This window comes from Sceloporus undulatus, chromosome 1 (genome assembly GCF_019175285.1).
Source record: "Sceloporus undulatus isolate JIND9_A2432 ecotype Alabama chromosome 1, SceUnd_v1.1, whole genome shotgun sequence".
NCBI classification, from domain to species: Eukaryota; Metazoa; Chordata; class Lepidosauria; order Squamata; family Phrynosomatidae; genus Sceloporus; species Sceloporus undulatus.
In genome coordinates this window covers 210,375,048-210,396,843 of record NC_056522.1, presented here as the reverse complement: position 1 = coordinate 210,396,843, position 21,796 = coordinate 210,375,048, and the positions used below count along the sequence as shown (strand labels likewise).

At 41.5% G+C, this 21,796-nt stretch overlaps 2 protein-coding genes across 5 annotated transcripts in view; one reads left to right on the top strand and one right to left on the bottom strand.

The window, feature by feature from the left end:
- LOC121921681 (bile salt export pump-like) overlaps positions 1-21,796 on the bottom strand; it is a 390,920-nt gene that overhangs the window by 147,149 nt on the left and 221,975 nt on the right. The gene's annotated exons all lie outside the window — the stretch shown is intronic.
- CERS6 (ceramide synthase 6) overlaps positions 1-21,796 on the top strand; it is a 140,999-nt gene that overhangs the window by 64,872 nt on the left and 54,331 nt on the right. The window contains exon 3 of the mRNA XM_042446511.1: positions 2,571-2,628. Within this exon, the coding sequence (XP_042302445.1) occupies positions 2,571-2,628 (58 nt within the window). The remainder of the gene's footprint in view (positions 1-2,570; positions 2,629-21,796) is intronic.

Genomic DNA, 21,796 nt, shown 5'->3' with positions numbered 1-21,796 from the left:
GCAACCTGATTCCACCCCTATCTTGTAGTAGATGGCTTCAGAAATCAAAGCCAAAAGTGAGGTTGCTCTTGTTTATATAGCACACCATGATATCTGTAAATCATATGCTGTCAATTAATGGTCAGTGAGATAGCAAACAGCTGGTAAAAGGTTTAACGAGACTCGTTAATCTTATAGTATATACACTAAAATCCCACCATTAAACATTAATTGATGGTGGCAAACAGTGATAACCAAGTGTGCCTATTCTAAATACCATGTCCATAATACCACCAATAAAACAGTGGCAAGGAATGTTTTCACAGAAAGAGGCAGATCAAGAGTAAAGGTTAAAATGCAACTATTCTCATAATCCATAACCACTGGTTGTGTTGGTTATGGCTTTGCAGAATTGAAATCTCAAAGATCTGGAGGACTAAGGTTGCTTTCCACCCCTGCTATAATAGCATCCATTTTAAATGGCTATTCTATTACCCATTCAAAGGCTGGGTAAATGGGAACTTCAGGTGAGGCAGGTCATCCTCTGGACCTGACACTTCCAAACACATTGCACCAAGGAATCTCGGCCAGTCATGTCTCTTCAGCATATGCCCTCAAAGACTGTAGGACTCCTGGCTGATTATCTATTCAGTATACCTAAGAATACCTAGTACCTAAGAAATGAGCCTACCATATCCAGAATAAAGTGGCCCTGTGAATTGAGGAGCTGTGAACTCTCCTGTTTCTGATTTTTAAGATAAATATCAGTCCTGCAATCTTGTCCACAATCCACTGAGACACTTACTTACTGTGATAGAATTCAAAGATACAGCCATGTTAGTCTGGAAAATCAGTATGCAAAAGGATCTTGTAGCACCTTGCAGACTAACTGAAAGAAAGGAGCTGGTAGCACTTCATACGTCTGAGGAAATAGTCTACAAAGCTCATGCTAGCAGCTTCTTTCTTCCAGTTAGTCTCAAAGGTGTTACAAGATCACATTGCATACAGTTGTTTATTGTGGTTGTTATGAATAAAGCATTCAGGATGTTTAGAAATTTCTGTAGTGAGTTTGGATACTCTTCAATTTTCTTCCCCCTTTCCTTCCGGTCACTTATGAAAATTACACATAACTTGATTTGCAGGAATTATAACTCTTTAAAATTGCCCATCACAGTGACTGTGTTCTGGCCTTTGAAGCTGTCTGGAAATAAGTCAGCATACAGTGAGGGTTTTTATTTCTATATTACTGTTGTTTTAGCACTATTGTTTGGTCTGCTTTTGTTTTGAAGGATTTTTAAAGCTTTACCACTATTGGTTTCAGATTATTCTAAATACTGTCTTGTGAGCTCTCAGGAAAGGACCAGATAAAATCAATCACAATGATAATTCAGAACATTTGTGCGCATTGATGGCTCTTTGCCTGTGTGCTTTAAATTCACAATTGAAGGTGAAGAATCACTTCATCATTATGCTTTCATTGTTTTGAGAAGGTTACTGCAGTCACAAATATTACTACAGAGGCAAATGTATTAACATAATCAGCGATAGGAGCAAGCAACTCTTTGGTGAAATGGCAAGCATTTGGCCCTATTGTTGCCTCTAAAGCTGTACTGAGTCTGAAAAACAAGGCAGTTAGAATAATTTTACACTTGAATGAACTGGATATTTACATCCAGAAATGTATGAGGCAGGCCAAGCTTTATTACTATTAAATTGAACAATTAAAATAAGTATGCCCCCCCCCCCCCCCCCGCTCTGCCGCAGCATCTATATATTAGTTTATTAATAAACTCCCGGCTCTCCCCTTTTGCTTAAAGTGACCCCCACACATTTAACATGAAGGCAGGGATTCCAGAGAGAGAGAGAGAGAGAGAGAGACTTTTTACAGTGTCAGTAGATTAGACACCGCAAGAACTAATATTTCACCACAGTCAATGTGGTGACGGTGTGTTAAGATTGGTGGTTAACTTCATGGGGTAATCAACATGGTACAGTAATAGTAATTACAGATTTAAAGGATTGAGACTGTTTTCTTTGGTTAGAAGAAATGGGAGCTCCATCTCAAATCATAGAGCACCTCCGTGAATACCTAGGGACCCTCTGTGGGAGTTGATGATTAGTTATGAATTATCTGTGTTTGTGTTACTATATATGTTTCAAATTCCAGCAAGCTACTGTTCATCACCTCAGTCCATCACCTCCTTTCTGATATCCTTACAATCCCCCGCTTTCCAGTCCAAACTTGTTTCTGTCTATGATTTATCCTGCACTTTTACAGTATTTTCTTATGGATTTTTGGCACTGATTTTCTTTTGTGAATGTGTAGTGATTTTCTTTGCCCATTTCATGTTTCAGTGACACACAACTGAACATGTGTCATGCTGGTAGATAGGCTTCTGCCCAAAATGGTGTTCATAAGTGTTCACTGTATTGAAACCTTGGTTAATTGATAAGGTCTGGGAACCATTTTGGGATCATTAGCTGACTTGTCATTGCGTAGGTGTAGGATATGTACATGCTGGTCTCTAGTCAGGTTTTCAAGTCAGCTTGCAACCAGGTTAATGAGATATTCTGTTTTACTTTATTTGCAGGTGGAGATTTACATTTTATCTTTATATATTCACTTATGGATCCCGACTCTTGAAAAAGGTAAGGTTCTTTATCTTTTGCATGAATCTTATTTGCACTAAATTTTGATTTAATCCAGGTGTTTCTACATACTGCTATTGAATAAAAACATTCCTGATTGTGATATCATCTTTTGGGTACTTTTAGTAAGAGAATCAGTGCAAATGCTGTCAGCAAATGTTCTCATAGCTTCCATGGAGTTAGTGTGTTTTCATTTAGCTACATATTTGTCCTTCCTAAATCTCCTAGTCAGTGAAAATTTTTCCTGAAAGGACCCTTGTAATGAGAAGGGGGAGGATGTTGTCCAATCTGGCAGCTTCTGAATATTTGTTGTTATGTGCCTTCAAGCCATTTCTGACTTACGGCAACCCTAGAGTATCCCTATCACAGGGTTTTCTGGAGCTGAAAGTATGTAACTCACCCAAGGTCACTCAGTGAATTTCATTGGCTGAGCAGGGAATCGAACACTTCTCTCCAGAGCTGTAGACCAGTTGTCAAACCACTACACCATGCTTTTTAATGCAAATATAGCATACAGTGGTACCCCGGGATACGAATTGATCGCGTTACGAAATTTCCGGGATACGAAAAAGTTCCATTGGAAAAAACTGTTCCGGGATACGAAGGTTTTTTCGGGTTACGAATTTTTTTTCGGCGCGAAATTCAAACGCGTGGCTTGCCAGCGCTAACGGAAAGCCCTTTTCGGCTTGCGAAATGCATCGGGTTACGAACGGCGCGGCGGAACGAATTAATTTCGTAACCCGAGGGAGCACTGTACATAACCTCTGCAAGGATTTTGGCATTATGATGTTGGGCTGAATGAAGGATACCTATACATAGCACATCTGTACATACTAGAAAAGTTCTGCTGAGGATCTCTTTGCCATCCTTTCATTGCTTTATTGGGAAGATACTGAAAGTCTGTAAAGGGGATTTACAGGAAGTCTGTAGAAATTAGGAGAACTTCTAGGGGGTAAACTACAGCATTCTTGTGTCATAACATGAAGTGAAGATTTGTAGAAACTTAAAGGTAACAGAGAGAAAGATCATGATAAGGATGGTTCTCTCTCTCTCTCTCTCTCTCTCTCTCTCTCTCTGTCTCTCTGTTGGTAAACAGGGAATACTGAATGTGCATTCCTCCATTTTTACAGCTGCTTTGGCTACAGAATATGGATGAAAGATTTTATTAGCATTTTGTGATCTATTTGGAAATTTTTATTATATATAACTACCCCATTGGATTGGAATTTATACCTCCACTATAATTCTCAAAAATCATGAAGTGAAGCTGAGACCCATACGCCTAAGACCAATTTTTGGTCTCAGCTCGAATAGACCCATTGAATCAGTGGATTTTGCAGAAGGGTTGACTTACCAAGTTCCCATAGATTGCATGTCTCTGTTCTAGTAGGGACTGATAAGAAGATTTAGACCACAGGCTTTATAACATGGGGGCAACTGCACAGGGAATGAGAGAAAATTTTCACTTCCCTCAAATGATATGAGGTAAATTTTTGGTGACTCAGAAGTGAGATAAAGTTGTGTTACTTCTAGTTTCACTTTTGGCCTATTTTTAATCTTGAGATAAGGTGGAGTGTTATGGAGCAAAATCAATACAAAGGAGGCACTTGGGGATAATTTCAGGCAAATTTTTGCCCATTTAAAAAAAATTCTTTGATGGCTTTGGATGTGTCTTTGGTCTTGGGACACACAGAATAGCACTTGCCCTACTTTCCCTCTCCCAGTTTTGAAAAGTCACAGTTATCTTCCATGGATAGTTCTCATTTCTGAACATTCAACAGTGACTGCTCTCCTTCATTTGTGCTTTTGAAGTATGGGAGAGCTTGTGCTGTATTCTTAGTCCAGGATGCTTGTAAACCTGCATTCACAGGTCAGTCTTATTTTAGATAATGGCCTTTTATATGCAGCTGTGGATCCCTGCACATTCAGAATTAACATGATGACTGTTAGTATCAGTTGCAGTGTGATTTTATATACAAGATATTTCCAAAATGCTTAGCTTAGTAATGTATGTAGGATACATAATCAAAGGAAATCTCTTTTTAAAGAGCTGATGGCTTGTGTAGAGAACACAACAAAACACATGCAGTTTGGTTCTGAGAATTCCTAGGCCAGGGCTACATATGGCATTTACAAGTTAGTGTTATAGTTAGTAGATTTCCAGTTAAATTTAAAAAAAAACCACTTCTTATTAAATGTATATCACATGTAGTTTATTTATATCCCAGCCTTCCTTACAAGAGTAAAGAGTAAAGCTTACAGAGACAGTTGTTTTAACTGCCCTGGATTTTTATGAGGTGGATTGGAGTATAAATGAAGTAAACTACTACTCCTATTTAAGGTTGAATATATTTAGATTAAACTGTCATATGATGAACATATTGGCTGTGATTTGTCCATGTTTCATAGCTGTGCTGCTGAGTAGAGAGTATCAGATCTAAGCACCAGGGTGTTGTGGTTTCATTTGAGTTCCCTGTCAATGTGTCATAGTATCAGATATTTCTCTAAACACATATTTATTCAGAGTAGGATTTGGAGAGACTACATACCCTGTGTAACCTGTTAGATCACAGTTTGATGAAATTAAGTGGCAATCTAAATGCTAACTAAGCTTTGCACACTTAAACATTTTGTCCAAATTCCTCAGGCTAAATGCAAAGGCTTTTGTTCTCAGTTTCCCCAGAATTCCCATTTTGTTCTGGGCTGGGTTAGTCAGTTCATGGACCAGATATTTTCTAGAGTGAAAGATGTTCTCCATCCCCAATATCAATAATTTATCAGCACTGACCAGTCCCTCTTCCTGCAAAAGATTGTCTATTTGTGTTAAAAATTAAAAAAAAAAAGTTATGTACTTCTGGAGACAAAAGATAAGTGTGTTGTGGTTACCTCACTCTCAAGTCCACCACAAGCTAGGATATAGGGTTCAGACACTGTGCAGCTCCTTCAAATGGTCTGTATCCCTACTTCTTTCACTGGCTGGCAGAAATTGTACCTTAAGTGCTAACAAAGATTGCTCACATTTTTCTTGCCTTTTCAAGGAGATGGGTAAAGGAATGCTCAAGCTCTGCATATTGCCTTTCAAAGCATGTGTTTATAGATACAGAACTGTCAATAAAGATAGAATAGTAATTGCCAGTATAGTGTCTCTTGACTTTGCTGTGATCTTTTCCAAGGATGAGAAAAGTACTGAGATAACCTTTTCTCAATTGAGGATAGAAAGACTGCTTTAAAGTGCTTCATTCTTTATGATAATTTATAGACATCTATTGTTCATCATTTTAGCCTCATGGCAACTGAACATTTTAATACAGGTTCTTAGCCACCTTGAAGGATGGGATGTACCAGTAAATGAAATTATATGAATTATCAAGGACCCCTTCAAAACAGTGAACCCACTCCTTCAGTTGGAATGAAATCCCATTTAGTTTGTTCATCAATTTCATATAAATCAAAGTTGGGAAACTCTGATTCCCCAGCTGTTTCTGGATTGTAGATAATCCCCTGTCACTGGTGGTGATGCTGGCTAGGGCTGTCAGGAGTTATAGGTCAGAAAATACCTAGCAGACCACATTCACTTACTCCTGATGTAGAGTTCAGTAATACGTGGGACAGAATGCAAGCCTCCAGAACACTATAAGATAAATGTCATGGAGCAATAGAGCAATAGGGATAGCAATAGAGCAGTAGAGTACTGTACCACCATGAGTCACCCAGAGGGGATAAAATTTTTACAACATGGTCCCAGTTCCTATCCTAGAAGGGGTACCATGTTGGATTGTATTGACAGCTACTGAGAGTCCTTAAAGACTCAACAGAGTCACACTTTTGAATCTTTCCTCTATCACAGGCTACCAACTAGAGCAAACAGAATAACCTCAGGTGCCTCCCCCAAAAGAGGTAGCGTGTATTGACTGAAAATGATTTTTTAAAAAAATACCCTACTTGTCATGCAAGAGTGGTGGAGCAGTTTATATAGCATGTACTGGCTTGGTTGCTCACATTTTATCAACAGAGAGGCCACAGCCATTCAGAATAAGTGATCTTTAAATGCTGGCTTATCCAGCAACTTAGTAAACCTTTTGCAATAAGGTGTGCAGATTTGAAGCTACACAATTAAAGTGTAGACTAATATGTTTTCAGCATCAAGATTTAGTCTCAGAACATCTGGAGTAACATTCATTTGCACTGGTCCTCTGAGCACTCGTTGCACTCAGCACTGAATTAATCACAGACATCTGGAATTAGAGAGGAGGATTTCATAAACAGAAACTGTTACTTGTCCCTCACTCCTTCTGTGCTAAAAATTATCATCTGCTGAGACCAGAATCTGAGGTTCTCATTTTCTCATTAACAGTTGCTGTGGGAAACACAAAGCTGTCTGCACTGAGTGTGAAAACAGGTACATACGTGCATCTGTGTAACCTGGTGCAGTCAGGTTTTCCCAAATTTGCATGTGTTACCATTTAAAGGTGAATGTGTGTACATATTATACTACTAGACTTTATATATGTGCTTTAGAAAACTCCACGTTATATACTGCATGTTATAATATGTATTAATAGCCTGAGTCACTTTGGAATACTGAGCCTTTGTGATGGCTTACACTAGAACATCTGTCTGTTATGTTGGTGCAGAATTTTGCAGTAGTTTTTGACAGTGGCAGGGAAACAACAGAGAAAGCTATCTTCTTCACCAAAAAAACCCTGCCATGCTGGCTTCCAAGCACAGTGCCCACAGCCATTGTACTTTTGCCGCTGTGCTATCCATTTCTGTCTCATATGTTGCCTTCAAGTTACCTGTCAATTTATGGTGACCCATTAATTTCATAGGTTTTCTCAGGCAAGGACTCTTGCCTAAGAGTCAAGAAGAGCTGGTTTTGGCAATTTCTTCCTCTGAAATACAGCACCTGGTATTCGTTGGCAAGTCTCCCATCAAAGTACAAACCAGGGCTGACCATGCTTAGTTTCCAAGATCAGACAGAATCTGGTGCCTTTAGGGTATTTAGGCTACCAGCCAACTGGTCCTAACTTTACTTCTAAGGAGAAAGGGATTAGCCAGCTAGCTATATAGAGGTGGCTGTGTGTGTGTGGATACGGCGTCTCAAGTGGTTAAGACACTGACTCTGTTGATTGCAAGGTTGGCAGTTAGAGGCCCAGGTGCCGCATGATGGGGTGAGCTCCCATCACTAGTCCCAGCTTCTGTCAGCCTAGCAATTTGAAAGCATGTGAATGCAAGTAGATAAATAGATACCACCGAACAGCGTTTGGTGCAGTCATGGTGATCACATGATCATAGAATAGTTTCTGACAATGCTGGCTCTTCAGCTTAGTAACGAAGATGAGCACTGCCCCCTATGATCAGACACGACTTGACAAGCTTGTCAATGGGGGAATACCTTTACCTTTACCTTTTATATAGAGGTGGAATGAGAAGTATAGATGGATGACGGGACTTGAAAAGTATTACAGCACTCATGCAAGATAGAGCACACAGGCAAAATCTCAAGCTTGCTTTGCCCGTGAAGATCAGCTATATCTCAATCAGCTATATCAGCTAAGGGCAGAGTGAAACTAAGAGGACTAGAATAATATGTTTGTTCTAGTTGCACAAACAAGCTCAAAATACATTAAAACAATGAACTCTTCTTTTATTGGGTTAGAATAATAGAATTACAGAGTTGGAAAAGGCCACAAAGGTCATTCAGTCCAACCCCTGCCATGCAGGAACTCACAATCAAAGCATCCCCGACAAATGGTCATCCGGCCTTTGTTTAAAAACCTCCAAAGAAGGAGATACCACCACTCTTCAATGGAGTGTCTTCCATTGTTGAACAGCTCTTACAGTCAGGAAGTTCCTCCTAATGTTTAGGTGGAATCTCTTTTTCTGTAGCCTGAATCCATTGCTCTGTGTCCTAGGACTTTTAAACTGCTATAAAAGTTCAGTAGTAGTGCCTTTGGCTATTACTGATTGCACTATGACATCTCTCTCTTGTTGCTGTGTTGTCTTCCAATCATGGTTACCCTGCACCTTGCCATTGGTGGGTAAAACTCATAAGCTCCCAATTAACACTAATATAGTGCTAGTCCACAGGTGTACTGAATTATCCAGTGGCGGTTCTGGGATTGAATGGTCATAATAAAATAATAAAACTTTTATTTATACCCCGCTTTTTTGTAATAAAACAGTCAAAGTGGCTTAAAACCCTCAGTCCCCGACGGTTTGTGGGGGCGCTTGGAGGGTTTGTTGGTGGCGCTGGATCTGTCTGGATCGCGGGCCACAGTAACAACAGCACTGGGCTCATTAGAACCACGGGCTGTGACAACAGTGGGGGCGGATGCCGAAGTCGTTGACTTACACAGCACGCAGGCCTTGGTGTCATGGTCTTTTCCGAGACACAGTAGGCAGGAGGAATGCGGGTCTTGGACTGGGACCTTGCCACCGCACACGTCGCACTTTTTAAAAGGTGGAGACATAATAATCGGAATCGACGAAGTTAGAAGGAAAGTCCGAGATCGAGGTCAAACAAGCTGAGAGTCCAACAATGCACGAGGTGATCAGACAAACGGTCCAAAGTCAAAACCAGTGATTCAATGAAAAAGCTAGCCAAAGCGAGCAAAGTTCCCTACAGCAGCCAACGCGGCGGAAAAAAGGAACTGGGGAAAGAGCGGGAACACAGGGGCCTTATAACGGGTGGGCAGAGTTACCGCCAAAAAGGTGCTATATGTTGCAAATTTTACTTTGCCCAGTGATTCTAGAAGTTTCCAAACAGTACTGCGCAGGCGCAGTAAAACCCATTTGTATGTATTCGCAGATGACCACTCAAAGAAATACTGTTACAGGTAAGCAACCTGTCCTTATACCCCGCTTTTTTTGTAATAAAACAGTCAAAGTGGCTTACATGAATAAAAACATCCAAACACACAGTACTTAATATTACAATACCCCCTTAAAAAAAGAATTAAACAAATTATTATTAAAATTAATATTAAAATAAACTATTAATATCAAATAGACAATGGGCATAATAGTAGGATGATATATGGTGTGAGGGAGTAATCATTTATGGCCGAGTGCTTTTTATTCAGGAAAGGCCTGCTGGAAGAGATCCGTCTTGACAGCTTTTTTGAAGCTGTCTAGGCAGGTAATTTGACAGATCTCATCTGGAAGGCCATTCCATAGACTGGGAGTGGTTGCAAAAAAAAAGTCCTCTGGGAGGTTGCAGTTAGTTTGGTCTTTAAAGGCTGTAGTAAATTCCTCCCAGAGGACCTGAGTGTATGGGGCAGATTTTAGGGAAGTAGGCAATCCCTTAAATAGGTTGGACCCAAGCCATGTAGGGCTTTAAAGCTGATAACCAACACCTTGTACTGTGCCCAGAAACTAATAGGCAGCCAGTGAACTGATTTCAGTATCAGTGTAATGTGGTCATTCCTAGTTGTTCCAATGGCCAGCCTAATGTGGTTTCAGTATCTCCTCCACCCCTTCACTATTCCAGAACAGCTGGGGAAGGGATTGTTACACTTTCTTTTACCCCCCCCTCTCTTTCTCATATATATATGTGTGTGTGTGTGTGTGTGTGTGTGTGTGTGTGTGTGTGTTAAACCACATTAACACAACTCCATAGTTGTTGATAGGGCATAGAATAGGGAAGCAGGCTTAAGGACAAGGATGAAAGAAAGAGCGCTAGGCCAGCAACAGCCTGGTTGTGCTAATGAAATAATGGTAGGAATCATTCACAATCTGGTAGGTATGTACTTCCTCTCATTAACATGATCATGATGAGAACAGGGGTCATGTAATAAAGTCCCTAGTTTCTGGATCAGCAGAAACAAGGTTGCTCCATCCTCAATTTGACATCCTTTCTAATATTTAAACATGGCTATCACGTCACCTCTTAACCTTCTCTTCTCCAGTTAAACGTACCCAACTCCCTAAGCCATCCCCCATAGGGCATAATTTCCAGATATTTTGTCAATTTGGTTGCCCTCTTCTGGACACATTCCAGCTTGCTAATACTGTATCCTCCTTGAATTGTGATGGCCAGAGCTGGACACAGTATTTCAAGTGACGTTTCACCAAAACAGAATAGTGTTGGTAGTATTACTTCCCTCAGTCTAGACACTCTATTTTCATTAATGCAGTCTAGAATCACATTGGCCTTTTTAGCTGTCACATTACTCTGTTGATTCATATTCAACTTGTGGTCTACTAGGACTCCTAGATCCCTTTCACATGTAGTTTTGTCAAGCCAGGCCTAGCTCTAAAATCTGTTAATGTTATTTTGAATTCTGATCCTGTCCTCTGGGGTCTTAGTTACTCCTCTGAATTTGGTGTCATCTGCAAATTTTATAAGCATGCCTCCTATTCCATCATCCAAGTCATTGATAAAAGTATTGAACAGCACTCAGCCCAGGACAGAACCCTGTGGTACACTGCCAGTTATTTTTCTCCAGGATGAAGAGGTGCCATTAGTGAGTACACTTTGGGTTCAGTTGTTCAACCAATTACAAATTCACCAAACAGTATATTTTACTAGCTTGTTTGCAAGAATGTCACAGGGGACCTTGTCAAAGGCCTTGCTGTGAAATCAAGATATGCTACATCCACAGTATTCCCTTCATCTACCAAGCTTGTAACTCTGTCAGAACAAGAGGTAAGATTAGTCTGGCATGACTTTCTTTTAAGAAAACCTTGTTGACTTAGTGATCACGACATGCCTTTCTAAGTGCTTACAGACTGTTTAATGATTGACTCTAGAATTTTTCCTGGTATTGATGTTAGACTGACTTGGTGATACTTCTTTTGGGTCTTCTTTCTTTTCCCTTTATGAAGATGGGGACAGTACAGTATTTGCTCTCATCCAGTATGCTGTGACTTCTGTTCTTCAGGAATTCTCAAATATTATTGCCAGTAGTTCTGAGATTACCTCTGCTGGTTTTAGCTATAGTAACTTGGCAAAGTGAAGGAGTCAGTTCACTTAGCAGAATGCCTACAGTTACACAGCATTAGGCACATCTAAATTAATTGGATCTAATCATGTGTCCAGCTTCTACTACATGTTTGAATTAGAAGATATTAGGTATACTTCATTATATTTTTAATGATACAAATGCTATGTCAGTACACCGTATCTCTAAACTGTTAGGAAGTACTGGGTATACGATCATTGGAAGACTTCATGAAACAACAAATATACAGTTGGCTCTCCATATCCATGAATTCTGCATCCACAGGTTCCACCACCCACAGCTTGAAAATATATATTTGAAAAAAAGATCCCAAAAGCTCATCTTGATTTAGCCATATTATACAAGGAACACCACACACACACACACACACACTATATATATATATATATATATATATATATATATATATATATAGAGAGAGAGAGAGAGAGAGAGAGAGAGAGTGTCACCTTGCCATAGTATATAGTGGGATTTGAGCATCCTCGGGTGGCCCTTGGAATCAATACCCAGTGGATACCAAGGGCCCACTGTACTGAGGAGGGTTTGGCCTGAATGACTCACCAGCCACACAGTTTGTATATCAGCTTACTTCTCTGACAGTATGAGCTCTGTTTCTGTGGAATAGCTACCACCCCCACCCCATCTTCCTGTACCAAAGTAATACCACCCTGTTTTCACGGCAGTGTTTCATTTGTTCTCTCTGTAATTTAATAAGGTGATACAGTCTCTGAACTCAGCACCTCTGTTGGTCTGATCTGTTCGTTTTGCAGCAATGCTATCCAGTCTTTCTGCATTTTCTTTTAAAGAACAGCAGTCATTCTTGGTGTCCAAAAATGACTTTAATTTTTTTACCTTGATGTACAAAACTTCAGCACTGCGGTTTAGAATCTCTTAATAATTGTGCTCTTGAGACAGGACAAATTCTACAAAGCACATTCCCCATGCCATTACTTTCAAGGCTCATTTCCATTGAGCCCAAAAAGGCCATTTGAGAAATTAGCAAGAATGCTTCTTGCCATTCTGTGCTTAATAGCTTTTTTTATTTTGCTTCTTTAAGTAGCAGCTTGTATCCTGCAGAGTTATTCATCTCTTTCACAGTATTGCTTAGAAGCTTTCAACAGCTGTTCTAAATACATTTTGGAGATACAGAACATTAATACATTATACACAGTACAGTTTATTCCTGACAACCAAATACAGGTTATAGTCATCAGATTACATAAATAAATAAATAAATCCATCCTTTAAAAACTTTTGCAGTCAGTTAACTCTGTAACATATAAAGCAATATGTTTACACTATAATTAAAAAAAGTTTCATACTAAAACATATCACAAATGTCCATAATCCATTAAAATTAGTATAATCTGTTTATTGCATTATATGAACTATACACTGATAAATAACAAGTAAGTTTTGGATCTAGTCCAGAACTGTTTCTTCATTTTCTGTTTATATCTAGGATTCTACAGTATTGAATTCAGAAGCTATGAAGGGGGCATCTTTTCCCCTCCTTTTTTTGTGGTGGTGGTGGTAGTAGGTTGGTTACACTAAGTAGTGGGAAGGAGTAGGAAATCAGTATAGTGTCCAAATTCTGTGGCCCACTGTGGGCATTTGCCAGAAGCTACAAGAGAAAGAGCAATCCTTCCCTTCTCCTCCACATACACGACCAAAAGGTCAGATGTCTATCCACCCATAGAAATCTTCCTCCTTTTCTTTAGCAAAGGAACAGATAGTGATACAAAAGTTAAATCAAGAGAAAAATTGGATATAGATAATATCAATTTGCACTGGTTTTCATATCTTCAGATAAAAAAGAAATGCATTGAAGACTATGCTCAGATGGGATTTGAAGATGATTTAACTAATCTTGATAAAATATTATAGACATGAGATAAGAATACAGTAGCTAAACTTTACAGACTGTTATTATCAAGAGAGCTTGAACAGGAAATACATCAATGATAAAGTAAACCCAGGATATTAGGTATGATATAGCACTGGAAAGATGGGGAAATGCATGGAGCAAAACCAATAGATTCATGGCATCACAAGATTTAAAAGAAAATCATTTCAAAATTGCAAACAGATAGCAATAGCATGTACATTTCTGTACTGCTTGTCAATGAATTTAGCACTCTCTAAGCAGTTTATAATCTGTAACCCAATGGCCCCCAACAAGCTGGGTACTCATTTTACTGAACTACAAAGTAATAATAATAATAATAATAATAATAATAATGAAAGGCTGAGTCAACTTTAGAGCCCCTGGAATCGAACTCACAACTTTGTGGCTTCATGGTACCACACTCCATAGAAATCTATAAACTGGGATCCAATAAATGCTGGAAGTGCCAAAAAGAGATTGGTACACCATATCATATATGATGGACATGTCCACTAGTGAAAAACTTTTGAATAAATATTCATATGGCAATACAAAAAATGTTTGGAATTCACTATGCCTTTTCGCCAGAACTGTATCTCCTAAATATAACTCATTTTTAAATAAGGAAGAAGAATCAAAATATTGGAAAATAATATTATATTTAGTAACAGCTGCTAGATTGATTGTGGCTAAAACATAGAAGGTAAAAGACTGCTCTCTTAAGGACTAGATGCAAAAATTCTTAAAATGAGGAAATGGACTGATTAACAAATTTAATAAATGACAAACCATTGACAGAAGCATTCCTGCACCAGGTGTTACCTGGTGTGGGGGTGGGACATCTGGACAAGACATCCAGGGACAGCGCACATTCCCTCCCATGCGCAGGGGTGAAGGAGCACAGGGCAGTGAAGGAGTAGCGCACACAGGAAAAAAGCACGGGGAACAAAGGAGTACAGGGGAAAAGGAGCGGCACACACATGTGAAGATAGGGAGGTACTGTATGTGTTCGCACATGGATAGAGACTTGTACGTGTGGAGAGAGGGGTATGCAGGCAGGGGGGACTGAGAGATACGTGGGCATGCAGGGAGATGTGCACATGTGCAGGGGACCAGGTGGTATGGGGGATGGTGTAGAGGGGCTGACTGGGTGTCACTCCCCTTCTGGGGTGTCACCTGGTGCAGTTTCATCCCCTGCAGCCCCCAGTGACACTACTGGAGCAAAAGTCTCATGTTTCCTCTCATTCGTGCTGGTGAACACTGGAAGCAGGCCTTCAACTTGTTGGGATTTCAGGCTCAGAGTGTACCATGATTTCCAGTTGTTGCCCCCTCCCATACTTGCAGGAAGACCTATGGAGGCTTGAGGACTAGAGCTTCAAAGGTGGGAGAGATACCTTTTATGCTCACTTTTCTGCCTGTTATTCCACTTAGCTGTTTTTGAAGGATGATTGCTGTACTAAGACTTTGTGTTCCCTTCATTCTCAAACATAGCAAATACAAGTGCATTAACTCAATTTCCTTTCTCTCTCTCTTGACATGGCTCAGAATGTGCTCTTCTGCCTATCACATGGCCTGTCTTGTGTCAACATATCTTAATCATAGAGTTACAGAGTTAGAAGATACCACAAGGGCCATCCAGTCTAACCCTCCTGCCATGCAGGAACTCACAGTCAAAGCATCCCTTCCAGATAGCCATCCAGCCTTTGTTTAAAGATCTCCAAAGAGAGTGTGTTCCACTCTTGAATAGCTCTTACTGTCAGGAAGTGCCTCTTAATGTTGAGGTGGAATCTCTTTTTCGTAGCTTGCATCCACTGTTCCAGGTCTTATTCTCTGGAGCAGCAGAGAATTGCTCCATCCTCAATATGACACCCCTTCAAATATTTAAACAAGGCTTAAAGAATCCCCTGATGTGTGTGTATAGCGCCTCAAGTCCTTACTTGCCATTCATTGGTACCCTCCCCTTTCCCATATTACAGGAAAGAGGGTAGAGGGTCACATTAGATATTGGAGGGCCATACCCTCCCACTGTGTGCTTCCCCCCACGCACCCCCAAATGCCCTCTATGGTCTCTGAGGGGTATTTTGCCCTGCTCTCTACTTTTTAGACCTAGGAAAGGTATTTCTTATGCTTCTGTCCTGTTTTTTAAAAGGGACTATCCTAGTGAAGTGAAAGGCTTTCATGGCCGGCATCCATGTTCTTTTGTGGGTTTTTCAGGCTATGTGGCCATGTTCTAGAACATGGTCACATAGCCCGAAAAACCCACCAAAAAACATGGACTATCCTAGGCCTAAAATGCTCCTGGGAGGCAAAACATGGCAAAATGGCACCATGTGGCTTAATCCTGGGGAGACTCCTGGAGACTGCACAAGTCAAATTTTGCCTAGCCTTACTAAATGTGCCAAACAGCTACTGTGCAGCAGTGGGAGGTGACACTGGCAGGAGATCTCTCAGAGATGATGACAGTGGCACCATAGCTAATGCTTGTTAATACTGCACAGAGGGAGTACTTTTACTGTGAACACCCTGGGATGAGACAGTCCAAAATGAAACAAGATATAGTGCCAGAAGATGACACTTCTGTGTCAGATGGCACTCAAGGAGCTACTGGAGTACAGCAGAGGACAAATACAGGTAGCACTTTGCCTAATGATGCATCTGGACTCAAGTAAGAAGGATGTTCAGCTGTTGATGTACTCAGAGATGAAAGGAAAGTCCAGAGTTGCACAACATAAGTACATGGAATGTGAGAAGCATGAATCGGGGAAGCTAGACATAGTAACAGAAGAAATGGAATGGCTAAAGCTTTCAATATTTTGGGTGAGAGATAAAAGGGACAGGAATGGGACATTTTGAATCACATAATTACACAATGTTTTACTCAGGAGATTAAAATCTAAGACGAAATGGGTTGGCATTAATGGTGAGGAGAGACCTAGCAAAAGCAATCAATGGATATACCGTTGGCCCTTGGAACTTGCGGGGATCCGTTCTAGCCCCCCCTCCCCCAGCAAGTTCGAAAATTCGTGCATATTCAAGTCCCATAGGCTTAAATGGGGTGCATGCATGTGAGGACCATGCCATGGGCCACACTCCATTGACGTTAATGGTAGTCACCCATCCGCAGATTTTCAAGTCTGCAGATCTCAAGGACTTGGAGAGGCAACTGTGATGCAAAGTCTTGAATCATATCAATAAGATTTAAGGGAAAACTCACCAATATAACCAATAATTACAGATTCATAGAGTTGGAAGAGACCACAAGGGCCATCCAGTCCAACCCCCTGCTATGCAGGAACTCACAATTAATGCACCCCCAATAGATGGCCATCCAACCTCTGTTTAAACTCCTCCAAAGGAGACTCCCCTACACTCCAAGGGAGTGTGCTTCACTGCCAAACAGTTCTGACTGTCAGGAAGTTCCTCTTAATTTTTAGATGGAATTCAAGTTTATGTTCCAACTATAGAGACAGAAAAAGAAGAAACTGAAAGATTCTGTGTTGTACTCCAGGAGGAACTTAATCGCACACCAAAACAGAACTTCTTGTTAGTCATATGCAATTAGAATGCAAAAGCAAGAAACAGAGCAGTATCAAAGATAGTAGAAAATGTTGGCCTAGAATCAAAAAATGAAGCAAGAGATGCATTAATTGAATTTTGCGAGGCCAACAGTTTGTTAATTGCAAACACATTCTTCAAGCAGTTCTGGACCTCCACCCCCGCACCCCACATAAAGCAAAAAGTGTGCATGCTGAGGCCCCATTGGATAGAATGGGGCTTGGGCTTGCCGCGCGGCTGTCCGCATGCGCCGCAGGCACACGCGTCATTGCTTCTATTGCCGGGCGGTTTCAGTGTAAGCTGAAAGTCACCTATAATTAGCTTGTGTATGGCGTGGGCTCACTGTATATGGTAAGTTACAGAGGTTTATAGACATAAAGGAAAAACAAGTGGTTATATCTTTCATAGGCGTATAGGATGATCAGAATTAGAAAGCAGATTGTGAAAAATGACAAGAAAATACAATAGAGAACACACCTGAATGTTGGAGAGAAAGGAAGTCATTTTTTTAAAGTGATGTTTTATGTTGAGATGTATGAAAATAGGTTTGGAGGTAGCAATATAGAATGGGGAAGAAGAGGGGGAATGTGGGGGTGGGGGTAAAAGATGAGATGGTAAATGTTTGGATGGTTTAGTGTTGTGTATATTATGTAAATTGTATCCTTTCCCCCCACCTTTATTTTGTTGTTGTTTTTGGCCAAAACCTTTTCCCCAAAAATTCTTTTTGCTCCAATATGATCCTACCCTGGTTTTGAAATTCTGTCAGTACTGTACTGTAATTTAGTTCTGGGCACCTGATTTTAAGAAGGATATGGACAACTTTGAGTGTATTCAGAGAAAGGCAGTGAGGATAAGAAGTATGATCAAAACATAAGAGGAGAGGTTGAAGAAGCTGGGCATGTTTAGCTTGGTGAAGAGAAGAGAAGATTGAAGGATGCCATGATTACATTCTTTAAATCCCTCTAGTCTATGGGCTGCCACAAAGAGGAGGGAACAGTCCTGTTCCCTGCTGCCCCAGAGGGCAGAACCAGGCCTAATGGTTTTAAGTTACAGAAGAGCAGAATTCAGTTGAACATTAGAAGGAACTTCTTGATGCTAAGATCAGCACAGTAATGGAACCAGTTGCCTAGAGTGGTGGTGGGTTCTCCTTCTCTGGACTTCTTCAAAAAGAGGCTGGACAGGTATTGACTGGGGATGCTCTAGCTGGAGGTCCTGCATTGAGCAGATGATTGGACATGTGGCCCATGAGACTCCTTTCAATTCTATGATTAAGTTTCTATTATGAGACTCATCACTGTCACAGGCCCATCTGGCAATGGCATAGGGGAAAGCCTTCTCAGTGGCTCTTCCATGCTCTGAAACTGCATTCCAGAGGAGGCTAGGCCAGCCCTATCTCTTTTCCTCTTCCACTGGCAAACAAAGATCTTTTTAATTAAATAGACATTTCATGATTAATTGGTTGTGGGCAGTGTTTCATATGGTATGCATATGCTGTATTTTTATATTTAACAATATAAATATAATGCTTTATAATGATTTTATACTTTAAAAATTGATGGTGTTTTACTATGATAACCTCACTTAACTGTGTTTAATCAGTCATCAGATTTTTAGTTTTATCTTGTTTGAGCCTTATTGTAAGCTGCCTTGTATGCCATGTTTGGAGGAAAGTGGGATATTAATTAAACAAACAGATGGGAAAAGGTGTGTAGCTACAGCATTGCCTTCCCATGCTTGGTTCCCTCTGATGCCCAGCTTGCGACGGCTGAGAGTGGCTGGTTGGATCGGAAACACCTCGGCTTAGACGACAAGGCTCTCCTAGACCAACGGTTAAAGGACTAGGAGAGGCGATACAAGCAGCTAAGAATTCGTTCTATGCTGCTCGTCGCGTCGCGGAGCCGCGTCCAGCAGAGTTGTTCAGGGTGGTTAGGGAGCTAACCGGCTCCCTCCTGCCCTGAACCAGATCCTTGAACCTTCTAAGGCCTGCGGTGACCAATTTAATGACTTCTTCGCGGATAAAACCTCTCGGATAAGCAAAGGTCTTGACGCCGACATTCAAGCAGAACCTAGTTAGAGGTATCCAGAGCCTCCGTGGACTCAATTAAACTGGATCAGTTTGAGTTGGTCGGTACCGATGAAGTGGACAAGAATCCCGGAATGTGTCGGAGACGACCTCTCTCTTGATCCCTGTCCCTCGTGGCTAGCGGCCCAGGGGGGACCGGCGGTAACCTTGTGTTACGCCGGATTATTAACATCTTTGAGGGAAGGGCAATTTCCATCAGATTAAAATTGGCCAGTAAAACCTTATTAAAAAAGCCCTCCCCGACCCCCTGGTACATAAATAATTATCGGCCAGTGTCGCTGCGGCCATTTTTGGGAAAGGGTGATCGAGAGGGCGGTTGCGATCCAGCTTCAGGCGGTCTTTGGTGAAACGGATTATCTGGACCCATTTCAAACGGGCTTCCGGACGGGTTACGGGGTTGAGCGGCCCTGGTCGCCTTGGTCGATGATTCCGTCTGGGCATTGACAGGGAGAAGCGTGTCCCGGTGGTGCCTCTTGGACATCTCAGCGGCTTTCGATACCATAGACCAGGGTATCCTTCTGGAGCGCCTGGCAGAGGTGGGAATCGGGGGCACTGCGCTCCAGTGGTTCTGGTCCTACCTCTCGGGAGGTTCAGATGGTGCAGCTGGGAGACGTTTGCTCCGATAAGAGGGCCTCACACAGGGGTCCCTCAAGGAGCCATTCTGTCTCCCATGCTATTTAACATTTACAACGAAACCGCTGGGAGAGATCATCCGGAGACATGGGCGGCGGGGTTATCAGTACGCTGATGACACCCAAAGTCTCTATAGTCTCCGACTGATGCAGTGACTGGGGATGGCGCCTCTCCTCTCGCGGCCTGTCTGGAGTCAGTAATGGGCTGGATGAGGAAAAACCGACTCAGTCTGAATCCAGAGAAAAACGGAGGTGCTCGTGAAGGTTCCCCTGGCCAGGAAGGCAGTGGTTCCACCTGTCTGAACGGGATCACGCTTCCCGTGAAGGACTCAGTACGCAGTCGGGGGGTGCTCCTTGACTCGTCCTCCACCTTACATCTCAGGTGGATGCGACAGTCAGGAGCACCTGTTATCAGCTTCGGCTGATACGCCAGCTGCGTCCTACCTGGACCAGGGGGACCTGAAACGGTGGTACATGCTCTGGTAACCTCTCGTTTGGACTTCTGGCAATGCGCCTAACATGGGGCAACCCTTGTACCAAACCCGGAAAGCTACATGGGTGCAGAAATGGCAGCCAGGCTGGTTACTGGCGTACCCAGAGCCAGCACACAAACACCCGTGCTCAAAAGTCTGCACTGGTTGCCTATACGCTTCCGGGCGCAATACAAGGTGTTGGTCTTACTATAAAGCCCTAAATGGCTTGGGCCCAGGATACCTTAAGGACGCCCTCTCCAATACAACGCCCCGCATACTCAGAACACTGGGCAGCACGACTGAGGGTTCCGGGGGCAAGCTTAGCCTCACCCAAGGAGACCTTTTCCATCTCCGCCCCACCCTCTGGAACACGCTGCCCATAGAGCTCCGCTCGGCCACCTCCTGGCCCAGTTCAGAAGGACTCAAAACCTTCTTATTTTTATTAGCATTCCCGGACGCTGGTCCTATAGCTTCCTCCTCTGGCAGCAGTGGTCGGCTGGCCAGATATTGGTTTTAATGTAATTTTAAAGTTTATTGTGGTTATTTTTACTGTTTTTTATTGTATTGTACTGTTTATGTTGTACACCGCCCTGATCATGGGAAGGGCGGTATAAAATAAAATTTTTATTTATTATTATTATATTTATGAACACAGCAGGGGATAATAGGGAATTCAGTCTTGTTTTATCTGTGGGCAAGAACTCATCTTTGGCTTTTGGTTTTCATAAGAAATGCAGAGTGAGGGGGTGGTGCATTTATAGCAAGCCCATTCACCCTTCATTTCACCTGTGCACATGTCTTGGATCTGTGCATTTCAAAATACTGTAGTACTTTCTGTTATTTCATGGGTCATTGCAGCCTCACAGCCCATCCCGGCTTCCAGCAATGTGATAATCAAATAAGCTGGATCATGGGCATACAGGGCATCACTAGAGTTGGTGTTACACCCCCCCCCCCTGGACGTCTCTCATTTCACACCATACAGAATCCTTAGATGCTTTTGCACTAATTTTACTCAAAATTGTAATTCCCTTATACCACTGAATGTAATGCTAATGCAGTGTGCCTGGTTATCCACTGGAGTTTGGTTCCAGAACCCCCCATGGATAACAGAATCGGTGGAGGCTCAAGTCCCATTATATACAAGGGGATAGTAAAATGGTGTCCCTTTATAAAGTGGTGAAATTAAGGTTTGTGTTTGGAATGTGTGATTTTAAAAATATTTTCAAAGCCATGGATGCGGAATCTGTGAATAAAAAAATCCATGGATATGGAGGGCTGACTATAGTTGTGAAATAACTAGCAGAATTAAAAGTACAGTATCATATGCACACCTAAATGTATCTACATATATATGTGAAGATTTGGTTAAAATGTAATGTTTTAAAATAATTTTTAAAAGAATATTTTTTAAAAATATGTATTTTTTTTAAAATTAAAATTTGACATTTGAAATTTTAATTTAAAAAAATTCTAGGGCTTCTCCTTTCCCCCCACTGTGCTTCATCCTACTCCCACCATCTCTTAAAACATTTTAAAGGGAAGCAGTTAAATGCCAAGCCCCTTTCTGG